General features: G+C 48.8%; 2 protein-coding genes across 3 annotated transcripts in view; one reads left to right on the top strand and one right to left on the bottom strand.

The window, feature by feature from the left end:
* Positions 1-16,974, top strand: part of NFE2L1 (nuclear factor, erythroid 2 like 1) — a 35,706-nt gene extending 18,732 nt beyond the window's left edge. The window contains exons 8-9 of the transcript XR_006287701.1: positions 710-831; positions 16,594-16,974. The gene's annotated coding sequence lies outside the window, so the exon portion shown is untranslated. The remainder of the gene's footprint in view (positions 1-709; positions 832-16,593) is intronic.
* Positions 6,434-23,421, bottom strand: CBX1 (chromobox 1). Of its 2 annotated transcripts, none has more exons than XM_037887202.2 (5): positions 23,057-23,421; positions 10,483-10,658; positions 9,595-9,772; positions 8,547-8,641; positions 6,434-7,918 (listed from the first exon to the last, which is right to left on the bottom strand). In XM_037887202.2, the coding sequence occupies exons 2-5, from the start codon at positions 10,620-10,622 to the stop codon at positions 7,774-7,776; spliced, it is 558 nt and encodes a 185-aa protein (XP_037743130.1). In that variant the 5' UTR covers positions 10,623-10,658; positions 23,057-23,421; the 3' UTR covers positions 6,434-7,773. The 2 variants fall into 2 exon arrangements, with proteins under 2 accessions (XP_037743130.1, XP_043392955.1); XM_043537020.1 differs by lacking the exon at positions 23,057-23,421 and adding an exon at positions 20,584-20,661.
* Positions 23,422-23,821: the final 400 nt, after the last annotated feature.

Below are 23,821 nucleotides of genomic sequence, written 5' to 3'. Positions count from 1 at the left end.
TACGGTCTCAAGTCAAGAGGCTCTCCTTTCTCCTTCTGGCTCCAGCCCTCTCGTTTAAAGATCTGAGTTTGTGCTTCCCTCACTGTCGGGTCAGACTCTTAAGATAAAATAGCCTCTGTTTCAAGGGTGCTGCGTATCCAATTTAAGTACACTGCTGTACCCTCCAGCAAGGGAGACGCTCCTGGTTTAAGGCTTTCTCCAGAGTTCCTGACGGGAGTGAATTGGATTCTGACATCCATGGAGTAGAGCTACTTCTGAGCAACTGACTTTGTGTTAGTGGGTTAAAAGGTTTCACACTTGATCAACTAATTGGTATCAATAAGCCCTTAACCTTCCCCTGGAGTCTGAGTGGTGGTTGCAGAGGGGTGGGTCTTTTCAGGGATAGACTAAGAAAAACCAGCATGAAAGGGAGGGGGTTGAAGCAGGGATGCTCCATGGAAAACAGCAGCTACTTTCATATCTCCATACCCTCCCCATTGAAAAGCAGCTGCTAAGACAAGCTTCCCTTCCCACTGCACCTGCCAGATGCCAAAATCTTACCTCCTTCCCGCCCCAGGAGTGAGAGCGCATATATTGTGAATGGAACCACAATATTCCCCCCCTGCCCCCCCCCATTCAGCAGTAGTAAGGCAATTTAGAATGTGACTCAGTTTGCATGGGTGCCTCGAGTTGCATGTGATGGCAATGCTTGGTCTTCCTCCTGCTGCAGTAATTCTCTGGAAAGCTTCTTGATACAAGAGCCAGCTGCACAGAAGGGGAATAGGAGAGACGTTCTTGCCAGGTGTGTGTCAAAAACAAAGTCCTGATGGAAGCTTAAACAAGAAGCGGTGGGTACGTGAGTATTATGTTACAGGGAGTGGGCAGCCTGGTTACTGCTGGACTGAAGCTTGCAGGCAACAAAGCAGCCTGCCAAAGGGAAGGTCCTCATGATGCTAACGCTGCATCCTGGGGTGGACCATTTTAACAAACTGTTCTGTTTCTCCATCTGACCTGTAAACCTCTGGTTAAACCAGAGAGGGAAAAGTACAGGCCTAGGATTGAGTAGCTCTGGTAGTCACCAGTAGAACCCAGGAGTCCTGCTTCCTGTTAGGCAGCCTAAAATACAGCTAGGAACATCCATGAATACTTAAAATATCACATGTTAGTCAAGGCAGCGTGGTTATTATACTCACAAGAGCCCTTCAGTCCTCAGCAGACACAGCAGCTAGTGGATACAGACTAACACGGCTGCTGCTCTGAAACCAGCAGCTAGTGAGTGATAGGTTGTATCCTTGGTTATGACACAATCTACCTGATGCCTTGCAAATAACACTCTCTCACTCCCTTGAGGGACTAACCTGAGCCAGGAGCTGGGAAAGGGAATAAGAAGAAAAATGAAAGTAGCCCGAGAGAAAGGGACGACAGTTTATCCTGAGATACAGCCTCATTCCCTTGTCTGCAGGGGATAAATATTTCAACATCACCTCCCTCCCATTGTCAAGTGACAAGTACTAAGGAGTCTCTCTCAAAGTCAAGAGGAGTTAGGTAAGGAGCTAGTGAGTAGAATTTTCCAAAGCACCTAACTTCCCCTTCCCCCTTTTGGTTTATTTGTGGTGTTAACTTTTGGCATAGGGCCACAGGGTGGTTGCCAGGCAGAGGCTTGAGACAAATCCAGGCTCAGTCATTTGCAGGCAGTGTGCCTCTGCACATTTGCTGCCTTTCCAGACCTTTCTTGAGGCAGAACTAATGATTAATAACCTGAGCAGTGAGGGTGTTCTCCAGGTGCCAAACCCACCCAGGGGGTTACACCCTCCACTCACCTTGCCCAGTTCTCTTGAGGCAGATGCTGGGGGAGTTGGATCTGCCTCAGCCAGCATCTGTCCGGGCCAGATCCTGTTGTTACTCTGGGGGAGGGATAGCTCAGTGGTTTGAGCATTGGCCTGCTAAACCCAAGGTTGTGAGTTCAATCCTTGAGGGGGTCATTTAGGGATCTGGGGCAAAAATTGGGGACTGGTCCTGCTTTGAGCAGGGGGTTGGACTAGATGACCTCCTGAGGTCCCTTCCAACCTTGATAGTCTATGATATTAATGGAGCTATTATTCCATCTTGTCATCTGAAAATCTGGCCTCTTTGATAGACCCTGCCCCAAAGAACTTCCATGATAAACAGCGAGAGAAAGGAAGTAATTGTTCTTGCTTTAGAGGATGAAGTGACTTGGCCAAGGTCTAGGGAAGCTGTAGCAGACCTGGAAATTGAACCCAACTTCCTGAGGCCCAGCTCAGTACCTTAATCTGCAGCCCATCATTCAAAGATCTGAGCTGAGGGCCCAGAGCCCCTTTACTCCTCTCTGAGCCTCAGCCCATTCCGCTCTATTTCCCCTAAAGATGAGCTGCTCCTGTGCCAGAAGCTTTGCAAGTAGGAGGAGGTGCTCTGAGGCAATGGCGTCTCCTCCCAAGCTTAGGGGTCTGTTATTCTTACAAGTATCAGGGGGTAGCTGTGTTAGTCTGTATCCACAAAAACAACAAGGAGTCCGGTGGCACCTTAAAGACTAACAGATTTATTTGAGCATAAGCTTTTGTGAGTAAAAACCCCACTTCTTACGGAGAGAGTAGAGGCTTGGGCCTGCTAAAAGCCCCCTACTGCTCCCCCACTCACTGTACTTCTACTTACCTCCTCCAGCAATACCTCTCTCTCTAGTCCCAGGATCCTACAGCGCTTTACAGACAGATCTGTGACAAGAGCTACCCCTGTTTTACAGATGAGGAAACAGGGCTGCCAAAGCTGGAATCAGACTCAAGCATCCTGCACATTAGACACAGGTTAACGTTTTCACAAGTACTTTGGAGCCCAGCCTCCCTTGAAAGCTCATGCTCATCCTGTTTCTAAACCCCCCAAATTACTTATGAAAATAAAGTGCATTTTAAAAATGACCATAATATAGCAATTTCCCCCTGGTTATGAGAGAATAAATAGCTGTTCATTAAAGAGACCGTAACCTATAGGCCAAAACTCTACATTTCAAAATTCAAACCAGTACTAGAAATGCTTTCACTAAACTTAAATCCCCCTGAAAATAGTATGAGTGGATGGGTTTAATTAACATTCCACTAAGGAACTTTGTGCTATAAACAAAAGTGAAACGGATAGCTGTTTTTCTCAGCAATGCACATCACTAGGAACACAAACTAGTTTTTTAAAGATGTGATTAAGTTCAGGTATTAAAGTCTGGGTAAGGAAAATCGGCTTCAATCTCTAGTAGTGACTACAACCCCCAGGAAGGGCCCTGAAATGTTTCCTGTAGCTCCTATTATGGATTTATACCTATGGGCCAAAGTGGTTCCTGCCCTAATATTTTTTAGCCAGTTCTCTGTAGAATTTATCGATACTTAAGGCAGAATAGGGCCTTTAAAGCAAATGAATGTGTGAGATGATCTGCAAATGTTCTTTTTACTTAGTGCATCCCTTGGAATAGCCCTTCTTTCCATTTAGGAAAGTGGGGATTTTATATACTATAAATAGAAGTGTTTTCCTGAGAAGACATGGGTTTCTTTGCAGGATTTAAACCTCCCTTTACAGGACTAGAAACAGTCTTGCTGCTAGTATGTGACCCTGAGCAGTCCAGCTTCACTCCAAGCTGAACTGCAAAAAGGAAGGCAGCCCTGGAGATAAGGCAGCTAATTTTACATTGTTTTAAACACCTCAGGATATTTGTTTTAAATAGGATTTTTAGTTTTGGCAGTTTTGTGTTGTAAAGTTTACTCTCCCCTGGGGCTAATACTTCTTGGGGTTTACTCAAAATGGACACCACTCATGTGATATCTAGTCAATTCCAAGTATTTTTAGAGGTTGCACATGGTGCTGAGACACCCTGAAAATGTTAATTGTTTTACAAGGTTTTTCCAAACTTTCTTCCTGTTGGTGTGAGCAGTAAGCCCAGGAAACTGATTCCCACCTTGCTCCTGCAAATGCTTACATGAGGAAAGTTGATCAGGTGTGTGAGTTGGCCCCCTTGACTACACAGGGGAGGGAAAGCATGAAACTGACCACATACAGAGTGCTGTTGAGCAAAGATAACTACAATATCCTAGTGCTCAGGGCACCTCTTACTCCAGCGATGTTTCTTGGATTTCATTAGCCAACATTTGCATTGTGATGGGACCTTTCAGCAAAGGATCTCAAACAGTTAATAAAGGAATATTTTCTCCCATTTTTTGTGTTAATGAATCAATTTGGCCCTTAACTTTCTTGAGCCCACAGAGCAAGGGGGGAGAACCTGAGTCTTGCTTTAACCACTGATCATGCTGATTTCCAGCAGAATGTAGCAGGGAAGGAATCTGTTCCAACAGGGTCTTTTCCACATTTGTGTCTGATCCTGCGATTGAAATTTGTGCTTGTGTGAGTTGGAGTCAGAGTTTCTCAGCCTGCCCACCTGGCAGGCTAGACACAAGTGAAAAAACAAAACAAAACCAAAACTCTGTTGCCTTAAAACCCATGCAGTTGCAAAGCAGCGAGTCTGAGAGGAAAATTAGCCTGACAGAGCCGTTTACTTCTGGGCTCCCTGCCCAAAGCTGTTGCGACTCGCTTTAGGCAGCCAGGCTCTGGCCTCTAAATACAAACCAGAGGTAGAGGGGAAGGGGCTTAAACACCTACCTACGTTGCTGCTTTCACCTCATTCCTGTGTGGCATGCCATGGTTCAAGCCGCCTCCCTACTGCTCAGACCTTTGTTTTCAAAAGCAGGACGTATTTCTCCACTGACAATTCAGTTTCTATGAGAACATCATTTCTAAGGAGCATCAGGCTGTTCTGTTGTTATTCACCACTGGGGTCAGTCAGTTCAACATTAACAGTCTCATTAAGCACCTGACAAGAGAGGGCAGCCCCTTGCTTTTCCCAGACATGCAGGCTCTGGTGAAAGGACTGCGGCTGGAGCCTGCCAAGGAAATAGCTACTGTTCCCCTGTCAGGGTCCATCAAAGCCCCACTCCTAATGAGACTTCTAGGCAGGGAGCACACTAGCCTGTTGCCAGGAGCAGAGGGGCACCACTCAACACAGCCCAGGGAAGAGTCCTGCTCCGTGCCTCTATGAGGCTTTACAATGGTGGAGGATTAGCTTCACACAGGGAGAAACTAAGGCAGCAGGAGGTGTGACAGTGCTAGGAATAGAACCTAGCTCACCAACTCCTAGTCCCGGCCCTGTTCCAGCCACTCGATGCAGCTCCCCCCATCTGTGCAGCGTTAACACTGTTAGGAGGAAAGCCAGACGCTACCTGTTAAGCTGCAGTTCCATCCCTGGGGTCTTGACTACACTAAAACCTCTGCAGCTACCTGCTGCGATTTATATCACCAGAACCTCCTATGGGATCCATGCCTTAGGATGCTCAATTAGCTGGATACTGATACAGGTTTAACATCCTCAGCTGCCCCAGCAGAGGCCCTAACGTCATTTACTGTTGGGTCCAGAGTGCACTTTTACAAAGAAGCTGCATTCCGATTGGCTGCACAGTTTGGTGTCACTAAGCACCAGCACTCTGATTGGCTGGCCCTGAACAGATGAGAATCTCACTAGTTCCTCCCGCCCTAACTGCAGAACTCCAAACCCGGGTGACCCATCCTGCTGACCCAGGGCTGCAGCTGTCTGAATTACTCAGGTTTCAGAATATGCAACAGCACGTTTCCTATTAGGCCAGGATGCCTTAGTTGGCTGAAACAAACCAGCCACGGTACATTTCGTGACGCAGTACCCTTGGTTTGCGTGTTTGTTCTTGCCAGCTTGCAGCATTCTGTCACTCCGGAAAGGCCGGCGCAGGAGTTAGTGAGGTTTGAAGGTCTGACCTCCTGCTTTGATGTTCCTGGGACCCAAGGCCCTGGAACCATTAAGAGAGCTTTATAAAAACCACTGCTGCAGGCAAGACAGCTGACCACACTCTGCACTCGTCGCACAGAATCCTAAAGTACTTTAAACATGAAGGAAGCCTCAGAACACCCATTCCACAGTTGTGCTGCACTTTCCCCTCCGACCGCTTGGCTAAGGGGGAAGAGCGGCATTATAGAGACACAAACTTCAAGCCGCGGTAAGTGCCACTGGTGCAAATTGCATCCAGACCCCGTAGTCTCTGGTCAGTGATGATCAGAACCAAGGCTACTCGAACCCTAGGAGATCTGACTCAGGAACTTGCACTAGACACTAACCTCCAAGACTCTTGCTCTCTTCAGATGGGAAGTCAAAATAAATAGGCTGCTGTCTGCTCTGAAATTCCTGCCTCTGTAGCCACCTAATTCACAAATGCACGGGCCTATCACCCCTGCTGCGTCAGTGATCCAGTCCTGTTGAGAGCGGACATCTGCAGCAACATGTTCACTCCTCTCCATTAACTGCTCTACGCCTTGCGATCGACTCACACAACAACAGCTGCAGAAGGGAGCAAGTTAAAGAGAGAAAAAGTAAAAATCGGGATTATAAATCTAAAATTTTATTGAGACAAAAAACGGACAGAGCTTGGTATGAAGTTAAAATCCAAACACTTACTTTACATTTAAACAATGTTTTCACAGAAACCTAAACACATGCTTTTAAAAAAAGGTTTGTACAATGCAGTTCTAGATACATATCACCCTACAAGGAGGTGCCAGGAGCCTGTAGGAGCTCATGACTCCAGACATTAAATATTTCAGTATTTTTAATAAATCCGTTTGATTAAAAAAATTTCAGCAGAGCAACAGAGCTGGCTCCAGTGCTGAAGTTTGGGCTTGAAAAACAAATCACTTGTTAGGGGAGGATTTTGAAATGATTTCACCTCCCTCTCACATTACACTAATAGGATTAAAAACAGGGAGGAACATGTTATCACATACATACATACATACATACAGAGAATAAAGGGGTTCCCAATGCTGCCAGCTGGACAGAATCCAATTGGGGTTGAAACAAAATCAAATAGAAATCAGAACTTTCTATTTCCCTAATTTCACAAAATAGCACCTTAACGCAAAGGGGGTAGAAGGCTTTTAAGGGGTTATCAATTCCCTCCCCATTCCCCACCCTCTCACTTACAATGCACAAGTCAGTTCTGTTTGGAGACACTACTAATTACAGGCTTGCATCTTTGCCGGTGCCTCCCCCCATCCCCCCCTTCGCTCCCAGTAACATTGCTCTAGGGATTGAGGATTTGGACATTCACAGCTTCAGTCTCATACCATTGTCCCTCCCCCTAGTCCTATTACCAATACTTGGGGTTTTAAGTTAATAAAGATGTTTATAAAAGAGGATTCTGGTCATGGATCTGGAACACTGTCAACCGTTTCCCCCCCACCCCATTAAAAAGACCCACCCCCACCCCACCTCAAACTGATACACCAGTAATAGCAAAAAGAAAAAAACCTACACACATGCTACGTTGTAAAAATGCAGAGTTAACACTATTGGGAAGAAGGCTGTGGGTTGCTGAGATGGTCTTTGAAGAACAAGCAGTATTCATCTGCTCTCCCTTTCCCCAGCCTACCCAGCACCAGCGATAGTTCTTCATGGAAGGGGCTTTCACTTCCTCTCCAGAAAGCTGCAGAACAGACAGCCTTGAAACACGTCTCCCCCTCCCCCTCATGTCAGGCTGGTTTGAAGCTGGACACTGGCAGGGGCTGCACAGAACACTCGGGCAGCTGCAGGGCACAGACACCATACTGCCTCTTCAAAGGGCATCTTCTCAAGCCACCTCTCCGCTAAGTAGAGCTGCATTCTCTCACTGTCGCTCCAACCCACAGTCTGATCTTGATACAAAGGTTGGCCAGAGCAGGTGTGGGTTAGTTCTTGTCCTCTTTCTTGTCGTCGTCTTCCGAGGGGTAAGAGTGCCATGTCAGTCTCTCCTCATAGAACGAGATGACCACCTGGGGGCACTTGATGTTAGCTTCCTTTGCGGGGACCAGGTCAGCCTCATCAGAGTTCTTCCTACAGGGGGTTGGAAACAGGTGTCACTGGAGTAACCCAAGAGGCAGCAGGTAAGGAAGGCCTCGGCCAGATGGGTTTTCCAAGCAATGCTCCAAATGGCTGAGATGCAGGAAGCCCACCAAACAAGTTCAGGTGTAAGCTTGGGCTCAGCTGTTGGTTTGTAAGGGACCGTGGGGAGCAGGGGTCAAAGCTGCAGCCCCGCCCCCCCATCTCATCTGCAGTACGCAACACCAAGCAAGACAAGTAGCTCCCACCTCTGGCCACAGCTGGGGCTGAACAGACCTAGATTCCCCCTGCCCCAGTGGCCCAACCCTGTTTGGCACAGCTGACAGGGGAAGCAGTGTCCGATGTGGCTCTATTCCAGACACAGAACTGGAGGCCAGCACCATCAAGCCATACCCTCCTCTCCCCAAGCTTGTGCCTGTGGCAGAGATCTTAAGAATCCCAGAATCCCAAGGGTCCTACCTGTTGACAGCAAATCCACGTTAGCCTCAGCGCCGAGGGTCAAGTCAGGCGGCAGCGCCACCACGAGATTTCTCAGGCCAGCGAGCAGAGACTCCCCAGGTGCAGCTCCTTGCCTCTCTGGCACAGAGTAAGTGAAGAAAGTGACTGACACAGACACACTCACCATTTCATCAGGAACATGAGCTCCCCGCTGGAATCTGTGGCGCCGATAATCCGCTCAGGTTCAAACCCCCGGGCAAAGCCTCGTGGTTTCTCTGACTGAAAGACAAAGAGGGAAGATTCTACTTGCTGTCCGGAGGGGCGGGGGGGGGGAGGGCATGAGACTGAGACTAGATATGCCTCAGGCCTGTGCCTGCAGAAAACTGAATGGGCTATGAAAGCTGAACTCTCCTAGCACCACGAGGGGATCCTGCCAGGTCAGGTCTGAGGTGCAGCCGTGGTGCTTACCTCCTCGCGGCCCATTATGTGGAACAAAGGACCTGATCTCCCGGGCTGGGGTCCTACGAAGTTCTGAGACCTTGCTTGCCAGCTTCCTCCTGGCACCAGCCAAGATGTTCATTCATCAGCCCAGGAGGAGGAAGCCAGACTGGGGGCGTTGTCTGGGACAGCGGGGCCCTTTTCTGGTCCCTTGTCCATATCTGGCAGAGTCCACCAACCCTTTGGGGGCAGGGGAAACTGTCCAGGGTTCTCTGTTCTGTGCTCCCCCTCGTTCCCTTGTTTTGACCTAATAACCTGCACCACTGTCCCTGTTGTGCATTTTTTTTATCCCCTGTAGTCAGTGATGACCTGAGGTCAGTGGGGGTCGGTGGACTCTGCCCACCATTCCAGGAGGGCACCTCAGCTTAGCCCTAAACACTGCCCCAGATTTATCAGCTGGCTGCTGGCTCAGAAGGGGAGGCTTGATCTCTAACCGCCATCACGCCAACAGAGACAGGGAGATGAGAAAGGATGTTTTTGCTCACCTAAGGATTTTAAAGCACCTCACAGACACAATTAGCCTCTCTGTTGGGTTGGTGACTATTATCATCTCCAATTTACAGCAGGGAAGTGGCGGGGCAGGTCACAGGCTGTCAGCAGCAGGGCTGCAAATAGAACCCGAGGGGCCTGGCTCCCTGTCCTCGGCTCTAACTACTACACGCTAGTGATGAATCCAGGAACAAGTCTTCATGGATAGGGGATGGGAAGGTTCTCCTCTCGTAGTCCTGCCTCACCTCTTCCTTTTTCTTCTTTGGTTTGCTCTCCTCCCCTCTGTCCTCTGTGTCAGATTCAGCTTTGCGTTTGCTCCCCTCCGATTTCTCACTCTCATGTGCGGTTTTCTGGGACTGGAGAAACTCTGCAATGAGGTCGGGGCAGTCGAGATTCTCCTCCGGCTCCCACGTGTTATCCTCGCTGAAATCAAAGGAGATAGCTTGTTCCCACTACTACAGCCTGTGGCTCAGGCCAGTGAAGGGACGCCCTGGACACAGGGCCATGGAGATGCTACCAGAGCCTTAGCTGTCTACACCCTGTCTACAGCCTTAGCTGTGTTCTGGGTACCCTGATCTGTTGTACCTGCTGAGTTGTAGAAGCTGAAGCCTCTCACAGACTTGCCCTGATGGGTAGGTGTGACCCATTTCTATACCAGCCCACATGCACTTCACTCACAAGTTCAGACTTGGCTTTGTAGGGACAGGAAGGGGAATCCTTTAAGGCAATGTCTCCCCCACTCCTCCCACGTACACCGAACTGGATTGACCATCCAGATCAGAGAGGAACGAGGGGCTGGGGACTGCCATGGCCTGTGAACAGCCCATCCCAAAGGCTCCTCATGGAGAAAGGAAGTGGGACATTCTTGCTCCCCCAGTCGGACTGGCACTCTCTCACCGTAGTTGAATGTCTTAATCATCACCATCCCCCTACAAAGCAGGGCAGGGCAATTATCCCCATTTTATACATGGGGAACTGACGCAAAAAGAGGCTACGTGACTTGCCCAAGGTCACACAGGGAGTCTGTACTGGAGCAGGGAAATGAACCTGGATCTTCCAAGCCCCAGACTGACACCCTAACCACTGTCAGCACAAGGAGGGATCACAGACTGGGATGCAACCTCTCCACTTACTCTGAGAAGCCTTTCCACTTCAGCAGATACTCCACTTTGCCTTTCACCACTCGCCGGTCTAGGACTTTCTCCACCACATATTCCTCCTCTTCTTCCTCTAAGACCTCCTCCACTTTCTTCTTGTTCTGCTTTTTTCCCATTGTGCTGGCCAGTTTTTCAGCTTAAGGGCGACGCTGCTAAAGTGGGGAGACACACACACAAGTCAGGGCGGGGAAAGCTGCAATACAAGGAGGCAGAGCCCAGGACACTAATGCTGCCTTCTAAAAGAGAAAAAGAAACATATGTACAAAGCCTTGGAGAGTTGGAGCGAGATTGGCCAGCAGAATAATCTGGCTCATCTAAGATCAGATGCTTCCCATTGGATAATGCTATTAAACAGATACATGTTGATCCAGCCTCCTCTCCACGTGGAGCAGTCCATATCCCCCCCGCCAGCCCTCGGTTTCCATCTCTTATCCTATCAAATTCAAGCTTCCCATCACCTTCAAGGCCCTATGGGATCTCTGCAACACATGCCTGCCCCCGCCCAATTCCCTGACCTCATGGTACCTGCCACCATACCAGCCTGTGTGTGGAGCAGTGTCTCAGTCCCCATCTGCATAGCGCTCTGAGTTTTCCGCCTTACAAAGTGCCCACACTCGGAATATCCCTGCTCCATTCTCACTACTGACTCCCAAAACCTGCCTTTTTGTGAAATGGCCTCCTACATCTTGCTTCATTTTATTCTCCTATCTAGGAATTTATATTCCCTACCCCCACTTTGACATTACTAGATTTATCTTCAAAACCTACCCGTGAGGCAGGGAAATATCCCCATTTTATTAATGGGAAACCGAGGCACTAAGCGATTTGCCCAAGGTCACACAGGGAGTCTGTGGCAGAGCCAGAAACAGAACCCAGGTCATCTGACTTCAGTGCCTGGCATTGGCCACTGTGGGAAGACAGGACACTGGGCTAGAAGGACTTTTGGTCTGACCCAGTCTGGCCATTCTTTATGTTTGCCTTATTCATATGACCAGCCTTCCTCCCTTCATCTACCTAATTCAACTCCCTTTTTGCAAAGCTCTGTGCTGCATAAAGCATTTCCAAACAATGTAGTAGTAGGAGAACAGCACATGGCAGATAACAGAATTGCTTCTTCTCCAAGGTAACCTCAAGCCACATTCCCTGATAATCAGCTACCCCCTTTCATTTATTATACACAACAGGGAGGGGACTAGCTCATGCACACCCTGGGATATAGCTCCCCTACCCAAGATATGGGTGTCACCCATCTGCACCGGTAGTTTCAGTAAGAGCTTCTCCGTTTAAATCCAGTGACTATTAGGAAGTAGTGGAGAGGGCATGGGAGGGAGATACTGGTTCACTGTGTGGCCTCCAGCTAGTTCCTTTGATGCAGTTTCCTCATCAGTAAAGGGAATGTAATAATGAGCAGATACTCTGGCTTCTGTTTCCTCTCCACACCAGGAAAGTCTGCAGCGAGCAAGGCACACCCATGCCAAGCGTCAATCTGACCCTGCTAGTGAGCCAAACTAATTGCTCTCCTAACTGACACGATACACAGGGAGCATAAGAGTACCGCAGCCCCACAAACACCTCCAGCTCACACTGGGTCTCAGTGCTCCAACTCACACAGTAGGGACCTCCCCCCACCATTCCCAGGAATCAAGCCTCCCCCAACATAGATCTGGACTCCGAGAGTGGAAAGGCCCCCGATAACCCAGCCTCTATTCTCCCTGCAATTCAGGCATTTCTGGTATGAGCAATCAGTGGAATTCTGAGCCACCAAGGATACTTGGTCCCAGCTATTAGCTGCACTCACATTCTAGCATTACACCAGGGTAGCGTGGTCCAGCTGACACGGTGGATGCCCCCAGTATTAATTGCGGAGTAGGTAGGTCTTGGGGATCTGCATTGTTGGGAAAGGAGGTCAGAAAGCTAAAGCAAGTAAGTCTTTGGTCACTAATACTGTGTGAGGGAGATAGGCATTATTATTCCCACATCACAGACGGGGAAAAGAGGTACAAAGAGGTGAAGTTACCTGCCCTGCATGTCACAGCAATCTTGTTGCAGAGCGGGGAGAATGCAGATCTCTTGACTCCCAGTCCTGTATCTTAACCACTAGATCATGCTTCCAGTGGGAATTGTTCTTTTCTAATCAACCAGAACAGTGTGTGTAGCTGGCCAGAGTTTTTGCAGCCTAAATGCCAGGGAACAATTTCTGAACAGTCCTGATGAAAGGAATCTTGCCAAGCAAATGACTACAGCGCAGGTCAGACATGTCACCTGTCAAGAGACAATTTTTTCCAGCTGAAGCCATTTTGAGTTGCATGTGAGAAACTTCAGCTGGCAAAAATTTTGTGAGTTTGGGTTAGCTTGAAAAGCAGAAAATTAAAAGAGAATCTTGTAGCCTGTGGGTCATCCCTCTGCACCGAGGGAGATGGTTCAACAGCTAAATAATGGTTTTTGAACCCCAACATTCGAGAGAGATGGGTACAATTCCACACTGTTCAAGGCTGCACAGCTGTCATGCAATTGACAAGAGACACAAGGTGGGTGGGGTAATATCTTTTATTGGACCAAAAGAGACAAGCTTTCGAGCCACACAGAGATCTTCTTCAATTGACAAGACTCTCTGAAGTGGGAGGCACAGGCATGGGCCAAACAGATCTCATTATGGGCACCGTAATTCAGACTCACCAAAAGTCATCTCTCCTAGAGAAGGCACCCTGCTGGGGCTCCCTATTGTATCGCTTCTAGATGCTCTAAGTGCAGTGAGGGGCTTGGAAAGGCAGGGCCTCTGAGGGCTTCTCCCTTTGGCAGATGCTGTAACTCACGTTTATCTGTGTCTTGGACCCTGTGACTGCATCTCTCAAACTGATCTCAGCATGTAAGTTCCACCAGCTGCTCAATTCTGGACCATTCACTTGTCACTCAGTGCTCCATGCCTGCACTGCAGGCCTTCTGCTGGAGCTGGGTTTTGCTGGAAGACGGACTTTAAAACCAAGTGACCTGCACACAACAGGCAACCCTCCCTTTGTGCCCTGCTCTGGACAGAGGCATCAGGAAACCACTTCCACACAGTCTGGCCTGACCTCTGAGGATGTCTGAAGCCATTTCCTGACAGGGGAGATTCCCAGATACCTGCCCCTGGGTGGCAATCTGCCTTAGTGCGGAAAGCCCTGTGCCATTTATGAGCAGGACGTTCACAGGATTAGCAACAGAATCCAGACCAGGTGAAGCCATTACTCTGATTGCTGTTCAGTGACCTTGGAGCCAGTCAGGGGGTCTCAATGTAGTTTCAAGTGACTAAGTGTCCCACATCACAAGTAGAGCTGGGCAAACAACTGAGTTTTTGGTTCGCTGGCACTTCCGAAAATACTTAGTAAACTAACACTTTGAACGTTGCAAAAAGTGTTGGTGAATTAAAAAAATACATTTTGGGTCGAACAAACATCATTTAACCCAAAATGCTTTGTTCTGTGTATTCATAGAATCTCAGGGTTGGAAGGGACCTCAGGAGGTCATCTAGTCCAACCCCCTGCTCAAAGCAGGACCAATCCCCAATTTCTGCCCCAGATCCCTAAATAACCCCCTTAAGGATTGAACTCACAACCCTGGGTTTAGCAGGCCAATGCTCAAACCACTGAGCTATCCCTCCCCCACATGCTGGATTCTTAGAGGGCTAGAGTCACACAATGGCCAGAGGAAGAGGTGGTGCCCTTCTTCTAACATCTAGCACAGTGATTAAGGCACCCACCTGGGATGTGAGAGACGCAGGTTTAATTCCCCCCTCTGCCTGATGTGGAGAAGAGATTTGAATTTAGCTCTCCCACATCGTAGGAGAGCACCCTAGTCACCGGGCTGTGGAATATTCTGACGACATTCCCCCCCTCCCCCCAATTTCTGCTATTGAAGCTGTTCAAATTTGTATAAATAAATAGCCACTGGAGCAAAGACTTACAGCGGGGCAAGAATGACTACAGCTTGGTGGTCAGGGCACTCACCTAGTATGTGGGAGACCCAAACTCAAGCCCCCTACTCCAATGACTGTTGATACAAAGTGGAACAGATTCAAGAGGAGACAAAGAAATCCACATCAGGATATCCCACAGCCCAGTAACTAGGGCACTCTCCTGCAACTTGGGAGACCAGAGTTCAAATCCCTTCTCCACATCAGGCAGAAGGGGAAACTGAACCCAGGTTTGCCACATTACAAGTGAGCACCCTAATCACTGAGCTAAAAGATAGGAGGGCACCTCCTCCCAGCCCATATTTTATGAACAGTGCCTAAATCCTGAAAAGAGGGTGTGGCTGAAGCTATTTGGTGAATTTACATCAAACTTGCAAATACTTCTCACCAGAAATCGCATTTTTGATTAATAAACTCTGTGCAAAAACTTCTGCCCAAATCAAATTTCACACCCCGCCCCGCCTCCCCAATCCCAACTAGCACTAACCAGCCCCCTTGTTGACAGCCTCAGCAGTGGGATCAGAGATTGAACTGGCTGTGGAGATTATACTATCCTCTCCCGCTCCAGGTGGCTCCTGCAGATCAGGGTTGAGGACAGGCTAGCGTCGTGACAGCTTGCTCTGCTTATGCCTGCGCTGTTGTGGACACAGGGCTTTGGTCTCCACCTTTGGTCAAAACTAAATTCATCTAACAAATTAAAGAAAAGAGGGGAGAATCCCAAGATGGGCAGCGTGCTGACAATTTCTCCCACAGCAGTCCTAGGTGCAAGTGACTAACAGAGACAAGACTTTCCTACAGATGAGCACTCCTGCCTCCCAATTAAGGATCCCACATTAAATGTAGCTCAATCACGGATTTAATGCCAGGGTATTCAGGCCTGACCCAGCAAGGTGCTGAGCCCTCCAACTCAGACTGGGTCCAATGGGAGCAGAGGGCATTCAGTGTCTCACTCATCAGGGATGGCTGGAAAGCTGAAGTGGCATTTTAAAAAGCAACCTTAGAAAAAACACATCAAGAGAGAAATGAGGCTGCTGCCTTCTGAACTCCTGGGTTTAAATACACTCTGACAGGGTCTTTAATCAGATGCCAGACAGAGGCAAACCCAAAGCAGCAAGGCTCCGGGTTGCCTGTGGACTTGCTGTTGATGGAGGCCAGGCTGCTTGGCACCACATCACTACAACAATGCACAGACTCCGACCACCAACATCTAATCCCCCAGAAGGAGCCAGCAATGCAGCAGGAAACCGAGGGCTCAGGTTTCACTTGCAGAGGCTCTAGAATTCTCTAGCAGATTCTCAGGCGGAGCGTAATACTCCATCCCCTACAGCAAAAATGCAGAGGGGTGCCACGAAGGGAGGCAATGAATAGTCTGGTTTCAGAGTAGCAGCCGTGTTAGTCTGTATTCGCAAAAACAAAAGAAGGACTTGTGGCACCTTAGAGACTAATAGTCTGTGACACTGCTGGTAAAAGGAGAACTCCAAGAGGCTCCATGCCTCAGCAAGGGCATCTGATAAGGTTGGAGGGAGACAGCCGCCACTTCTGGAAAGCCCCCTGTGATGGTGCACTCCATATATTTTATGGAAATATGCTTATGAGTGTAATTATGATGTAACTGGAATACACTTTATGCAAAAGATCTCTTGTAATGTATCATAACAAAGGTTATAACCCACTGAATATATTCCTCCTATTTGTATGCATGTATCATTCTTGTATCTGAAGCTAGAAATATGAAGTATAACTCTGAGGTCCTATTGTAATTATGCAAAGTGTGGGCCATTGATGGTGGTTTAGAATCTTGATGGCTCCCATTGACTAGGACAATTGGTTGTAAATGACAGGTTTCAGAGGAGCAGCCATGTTAGTCTGTATTCGCAAAAAGAAATGGAGGACTTGTGGCACCTTAGAGACTAACCAATTAATTTTCATGAAGTTGATAGATTTCCACTCCATACGGCTAAATGCAGTTAGTCTCTAAGGTGCCACAAGTACTCCTTTTCTTTTTGGTTGTAAATGGTTTATTTACCTGCAAGCCTCCCTGTGTAGGACTGCGGAGGGTGGGGGGGTGTCTTACAGTGACATGTGACCATGTCACATGATACTGGAATCCATCTTAAATCTGGTACTTTTCCATTTAGAAGGGTGGGGATCCAGAGAGACAAAAGATTCCCACTTCGTGCCAAAGCTATAAAAGGAGGTGTAGCAGGACAAAGGGGGCTGCCAGTCATGAGAAAACCCGTGCTTACCACCTGAGATGTCTGCTGGAACTAACAAGGACTGTACCAGGGGAAAGGATTGGGCCCAGAAAAAAGACTAGGAAAGACTCTAGTCTGTGAAAGAAGCTTATTGGAACGTCTCTGAGGTTGAGATATTTATTACTATAATGAGTTTCTTAATATATTAGGCTTAGACTTGCGTGGTTTTGCTTTATTTTGCTTGGTGACTTTGTTCTGTTATTACTTGAAACCACTTAAATCCTAGCTTTTATACTTAATAAAATCACTTGTTTTATTAATAAACCCAGAGTAAGTGATTAATACCTGGGGGAGCAAACATCTCTCTCTATCAGTGTTATAGAGGGTGGACAATTTATGAATTTACCCTGTATAAGCTTTATACAGAGTGAAACGGATTTATTTGGGGTTTGGATCCCATTGGGAACTGGGTGTCTGGGTGCTGGAGGCAGGTAACCTGCTGAGCTGTTTTCAGTTTAGTCTGCAGCTTTGGGGGCATGGACCAGACCCTGGGTCTGTGTTGCAGCAGGCTAGCGTGTCTGGCTCAACAAGACAGGGTTCTGGAAGTCCCAAGCTGGCAGGGAAAACCGGCTCAGAGGTAATTTCAGCACATCAGGTGACAGTCCCAAGGGGATCTCTGTGAAGGAACCCATCACACCCCCAATATGACCAGTGATGAGGAAGTTGACCTACTTGAATACAGTTTGGATCTCGGGGAGCCCGTCTCTCTCTGCAGGGGACCCACGTTTTTCACCATGGGTCTAATGAATTTCAGTCACAGATGCTCCAGAATGTGGCTAATGCTTGGAGACAGAGCTTGTTTTTCATAAAGTATCTAATATTCAGCTAGGGAGATCATTCAGCTGGCTCTGTGGTCTAGGATCCTGTCTACGGCAACTGGATCATGGACTCTGCATTAACACAGTACAGTCCCTATGTAACATGCTGTGGACCAGCACAGATGAGACCAAACCATGGTGCAGCCTCACTTTGAACTGAGACAGGGGGCTCTGTACTGTGAGATACAGAGTCACCAGACAGCTGAGTTTATGAAGATTGCCAGTGGATTGTGCTGTTAGTCAAGGAGCACTGTGACTGCTCCTGCAGAGACCCTGAAACAAGGAGAGACGGGGAGAAAGAGCAAAAGAAATAAGGAGACAGTGAAGAACAGCGGGCGAAAAAGAGGACAGCCAGAAACCAGAGAATGGTGATGGGTTCTAACATCCCTCAGATTGCAAGCAGCACGGGAGGCAGAGAACTACACTATGGAAAGGTCAGGCTGCTGCGATCCAGCTCCTGGGCAAAAGACTGGCAGGGGCGACTTGATGGAGAAGCCACAAGCACTGCAAGGAAGGCCCAACATCTGCCAAACAAGGGAGGGAGCAACAACATACTGATCAGCAAGAGGTAAGTGGATATAATCTCCAGGCCATAAGGTGACTCTCATGTACCCTTGTTAGAGCTTTGAACTGTCTTGGGTCTGTTCCTCTGACGCCAGCTGCTGTCAGGAGAGAAATACTTGCCTGTTTCAAATTATGAGGATTCAAACTATCAGCAAGATATTATTTTTTTAAATCCATGCAGTGAGTAGGTTCAAACATTAGCGCGTGCATTTATTAGATCTTTGTGGTTCTCAGACTGGTTTTGGTAAACTTGAAACTAACCCACGGAGATTAAAGCCTAAAAATTCAGCTTTCAAAATGAAGAAGTTTGTGCCACACAGAGAGACAATGCTCCATTCCGTTAAAGGCCCCCTTACCTCCCTTTGCTCCAGAGAGGTTTGTGTCAAGGGCAAACCCTGACATTCACATGCAGGGTCTGTTCTGGGTGGCATGCGGAGAGGCTGTTCCTTTTGGAATAGTTCCTATGCTAGAAACTGCATCTGGCTTTGCCAGAGTTGCTCTCAACAGCCTGCATCCAGTAGGATGCTCTGGGCAGATACATGGCCTGGCTACAGCTTCCAGTTCCAATCTGTTCTTACACACACTGCATATATTGTCCTTCCTACTCTGAAAGATGAATAAATCAGTGTTTTTTGCTGTAAGAAAACGACGGACCCTGTTGAAGTTTGAGAGAGGAGAGACTGAAGACCCCAGTGATGGTACAAACTCCGAGCATGCACTACCCAAAGAGTGATCAAACAAAGGGCTTGTCTAAATTTAAAATGCTACAGTGGCATGTTCTCTCATCAGCAAAGGTAATCCATCTCCCCAAGGGGCGGTAGTTAGATTAATGGAAGAATTCTTTCATCGACCTAGTGCTGTCTACATGGGGGCTCAGGTCAGTTTAACCATGCCACCCAGGGGTGTGGATTTCTCACACCCCTGAGCAACACAATTATGCCAACCTAATTTTCTACTGTAGACCAGCTCTAAAGTAAGGAGTGCTGTTGAGAAGCTGTGCTGTTTCCAATGAGATTCTGACCTTAATGGCACAGAGCCTTTGGTGACTCCTAGAGTATGTCAGCAGTCACAGAAATTAATGAACCAACAAGTGTCCACAGCACCAGAAAACAAGTTACCACAGCACCAGACACAAGAAGTGCTAATTGGCTTCCTTATAGGCAGTCTCAGCAGAGAGGAATGAATGGACATTGAGACTGAGCCATTTTCACCCCTGCGTGTCAGGAGTGATGCACCAATTAAGGGTTCTTTGATCTCCCAGGTCGTCAAGCAAACAGATTTCATCAGCATGATGTTCATTCACACAAAGTTACAGTTGGAAGAGATACCAGGTCACTTTTCCCATCCCCATGGCCAGTACAAGATATTTCCCCCCCATTTTTCTGGGGAAATTGGTCCCATCTGACCAGGCTGATTGCTAGGCTATTCCAGTCTAAGCAGACCTCACATTTAGGATGTTCTTCCTAATATTCACTTTCAGTTCTCTTTTGCTTATTGTCTGGAAAACAGCCGACTTTGCATTAAAGATATTTTCTGACCCAAGACCAAAAAGGACTTAAATGCTAACAATTCCCACCCTCACTGGACCATCTTAAACACCACCATGTGGAATTCTTTATAAAGGATAAAGCAGAACATTGGAAAGAGAGAGAAGAGCTTCATGTCAGCAGTTAAAGTGAAAATCCAAGACACATTAAACCACTTGAAAAGAATTTAAACTCCAGTAAAAGGCAACAAGGAAAGAGGCCCAGCACAAAGTATATACAAAAGCCTCCTTTATTGTGACAAGAATAGCAGACAGAGGGGTAAGAGCCAGATTCTGGCAACACTGCAGAGAACACACGTTACTGCATGGCCTTCTGCAGAGCAGCATCCAGGTAGTGAGAGAATTATAAAACAAGCCCGAGAAAAAGCAGACAAAAGTGCTGAATGGAGCATCAACCTCTTTAGCTGCAAAATGTGCGGTCTTTAGAGGAAGGTAAGTTCTACATAGTGTCCTTCTAGTATGTCAGATGCATTTGTAAAGACTTCAATAGCTTTAAGATAGAAGGCTAAGCCAGCATAACATGAGGACCCAGAGATCTATTTCCTTTGAATACACTCAGTCTAACTCCACTGACTCAGAGAATTAAGAGTTAAGTGTAACTTTGATGCTCTGTAACGTAAAACATTTCCCCCAATTTCCCTTCCCAAATTTGGTTAGGATCACACCCCTCTTTGAGGACTATGAACATGCCAAGTTTATTCAGCATTTGCCAGGAAAAGACAGCATGCGTATTTCTTTTAAGTGGGAACAAGTGTATTAAGTTTTCCACCCTCCAAACCTGAGCACAACTGAGAAACTTTCACTCAGACTTTCCAGAAATATTAGCCTGAACTGAGATGAAGCAAGATGAAAGCTCGATGGAGAATTTGGGAGAGCTATAAATGACTGGGCATGGACTGTCACTCTCAGCTATGACTACATTCACAACTCACATGGGAAGCGTACCTCTGAAGTTACGGAAATCTGCACAAGGGAACAAGAGATTAAGGAAAAGTCTTGTCTGCGTGACTGGGCTTTCTAGGTTCTATCTGCATGAGGAGGAAGCAGAGAGAAGACAGAAGTATTTTTACACTCTCTCCTCTAATCAGGGAAATGCTACCAGAGGCAGGACACAGACTTGATTACTCATTTTTAGTAAAGACAGATTTAGCATGTGGAGACATCTCAAAGAAGTCATCATGGGACGATGCTGCTCAAAATGGCATAAGATTCCCAACTGCCCAGTACCTGCAGGACAATGCAAACCTCCCTTCCCATAAACATACACCTTTTTACTCAACTTTTTCCAATCAACACTAATGCTTTCAGGACACAGAAAGGCAGTGTTGGGATAGAAATCTTTTTTCAGCACACACACGCTCCTTTTGCCTGTGTTACTAGCACATGAAAACTGAGACTGGTTACTGCCTTTATTCACTTGCAATCTCTGCTAGTTATTCTTGCATTTCATTTTGGGAGGACAGTGAAACACTAGACTGTCTTGTCTGTTTCTAGTCAGTTTCACTGCACAGCTCTCTAGCACTAACACAAGGCTGTGATGTTTGGTTTGCAAACCTGGGCAGGGGCTGTTTAATCCAAACAAATCCAAGATTCGTAGAATCTAAGTTAGTTATGTTTTTTAAAACTATTTTTATTTTAATTAATAAAACTTACATTTAGAACCTGAACAACCTAGCAGTCTCTTTATCTTACCCACTTGATTTTGTAGTCACAGAACACATGCCTCTCATCTGCAGCTCCACTGTCCCCAACACTCCCAGCACAATTCCACCATCTCCAGGCCCCCAGGATAGCTCTCACCTCCCCAACTGACACCCTTGGTACAGCTTCACCAAGCTCCAGTTTTCGCATCAGCTCCAGTCTCTCCTCTCCCCTCCCCCCTTCAACACACACAAGATCTTTTGGAGCAGCTCCAACTCTGCACAAATCTCAGTGCTTCCCTAGGTCCCCCAGTGCAGCTCCATCCACACCTTCCTCTTCACCAGGCACACTAGTGCAACTCCAGCATCTCCTGTTCAAATATCCCCAATACTCCTGGTGCAACTCCATAGTTTCATTCTCTCCCCTTCTTCAGTTTTACTATCACCCCAACCGTGGCACTCTCGAGCTGAACAGGGGTCCACACCAGGTCTCTGCCCCATCCTCACCTCCCCCAGTGCAGCTTCATCTCCCCTTACCCTGGTCCCCCTCTTGGGTGCAGCTCCTGCTCTACACGCCCCATTGTTCCCATTATGAACGCAGCTTCATGTTCGGTGCCCTCATCCTGTCTCTTCAGTGCAGCTCCATCTTCACGTGTCCCTTCCTCAAGACCCATTTCCACTACTGCTCTGTTCTGTCCCCCCAAAAGTTCCATATCCACCATCCCCATCAGACAGCCCTTGGTGCAGCTCTATCTCCCCCCCCCCCCCCATTCCCTAGGACCTCCCTGGGGTAGAAGCTCTTTTGCCACAACTAGCTTCTGGAGAGGTCATGGTGCAGCTGGATCTTACGCCCTTTCCCACAGCTCCTACTGCTCCGTTATAGCCACACAACTCCCACCCAGGTGCAGCTCCACCGCTAGGCTGCTGACCGGGTCCCCCCTTCTGTGACGCTCCGTCTTCCCCCATGCACACATCCTCACCCCCCATGACCCCAGGTGCAGCCACGCCCCCGTCACCCCTCCAAGCCCCACAACCCCACCTCCCCAAAGACCTCTGATGTAGCTCTCCTCCCCCGCCAATCCCAGCTCCCCATGGTCCCCCCTTGAAGCTCATCACACCCCCATCTAATCCTAGCTCTATAATGTTTGCACGCATCTCCCCCGCCACCAAGTCCCAGATTCCCCATTACCCTCCCCATGTAGCTCCCCCTCCCAAATCCCAGCTCCCCCGCAGACCACGAATGCAACTCTCCTCCCCCCTCCCAACCCCAGCTACAAAAGGACCCCCTGCAGCTCCCCCTCCCCACCCAAATCCAGCTCCCCAACCCCCCCCCCCCAGCAGCTCCATACCCTCGCTTAATCCTAGTTCCACAACAATCTCCCCTGCAACTCCCCCACCCCCCAAATCTCATGGCGCTCCCCTGGCTTCTTCCCCTTCCCCTCCCAGTCCTAGCACCCCCCCCTGCATCCCCCCCACCTGGTTTCCCCTCACCACAACTCTCAGGACACCCCCCCTGGCTCCCCCCCCCCCCAGGCTCAACACACCCCCTGGCTCCCCCTCCCTATCTCCACCCCAGCCCCCCCCCCCGTCCCAGCGCGCGCGCGCGCGCCTCCTGCAGCTCCCCCTCCCCCACCAGCCCCAGCGCGCGCCCCCAGCCCCTGCAGCTCGTCCCGTCCGCGCGCAACCCCCCCCGCGCGGCTCCGCTCAACCCAGCCCCCCCTCGCGCGGCGCGGCTCGGCTCGGCTCCGTCCCCGCCCCCCCGCGGGGCCCCCACTCACTTTTCACAGCCTCGCCAACGATGCCCGGGGGGAAAGGGAGCCGTGGGGGCGGAGGCTGCGCGCTGCGGCGGCCGGGCCGAGCTGAGGCGGTGGAGGTCGGCGGGGAACCGTAACCGTCGGCGCCGCGCCACAGGCCTGGCCGCTCGCGATCCGCCCTCCGCCAAACAAAAGAGCCCAGCAACCCCCTGTACCCGCCGAGCGCACCGCGCCTGCGCGGCGACCCCCCGCCTCCCGCGGCACCATGGGACGTGAAGTTCCCCGTGGACTACAGCTCCCAGCAGGCCCTGCGGCGAAGCGTCGCGGCGGACCTTTCGCCGCGCTGCCTGCTGGGTGTGGTAGTCCGGGGCGGGGCTTGGACAAGCCTTGGGACTACAACACCCCATTGCTCACCTTGCACAACCAACGTGACCCGAGCGAGGCCGTGTAGCACAAGAGCCCGCCCGCAGCGCACACTGTTGCCAGCTCTTCCCTTTTTAAATAGCACGGGGTCAAAATTAATGACCACAGAAACCTTCAAAGGAATATTTCAGGATTCAAGCCAAACTCTTAAGTAGTAGAGGTCATGAGATTTTCTTAAAGCTCTAGCTCCAGGAGGCAGGTGATTAGGGGAGAATCAGATTTAATTCAGAAAGGAAATTTCTACCTTCATGGTTAGGAAGAATAGTGCGAAAACATGACCCCGTAAGAACACAGGAATCTCCAGAGTGGATCAGACCCAAGGCCTATTTAGCCCACATCCTGTCTCTGACAGTGACTGGTACAAGA

Source organism: Chelonia mydas, chromosome 27 (genome assembly GCF_015237465.2).
Source record: "Chelonia mydas isolate rCheMyd1 chromosome 27, rCheMyd1.pri.v2, whole genome shotgun sequence".
Lineage (NCBI taxonomy): Eukaryota > Metazoa > Chordata > Testudines > Cheloniidae > Chelonia > Chelonia mydas.
The sequence above is the reverse complement of the archived record's forward strand: the minus strand, read 5'-3'. Positions and strand labels throughout refer to the sequence as shown.

Bases quoted from the DNA above. Each gene is read 5' to 3' on its own strand.
- CBX1 (XM_037887202.2), bottom strand. From the start codon at position 10,622: ATGGGAAAAAAGCAGAACAAGAAGAAAGTGGAGGAGGTCTTAGAGGAA. The intron at 8,642-9,594 runs GTGAGGCAGGAC...TTTGTCTTTCAG, and splicing joins CAAAGAAGAAAAAGGAAGAG to TCAGAGAAACCACGAGGCTT. The intron at 7,919-8,546 runs GTGAGTGTGTCT...AACCCCCTGTAG, and splicing joins CTCATGTTCCTGATGAAATG to GAAGAACTCTGATGAGGCTG.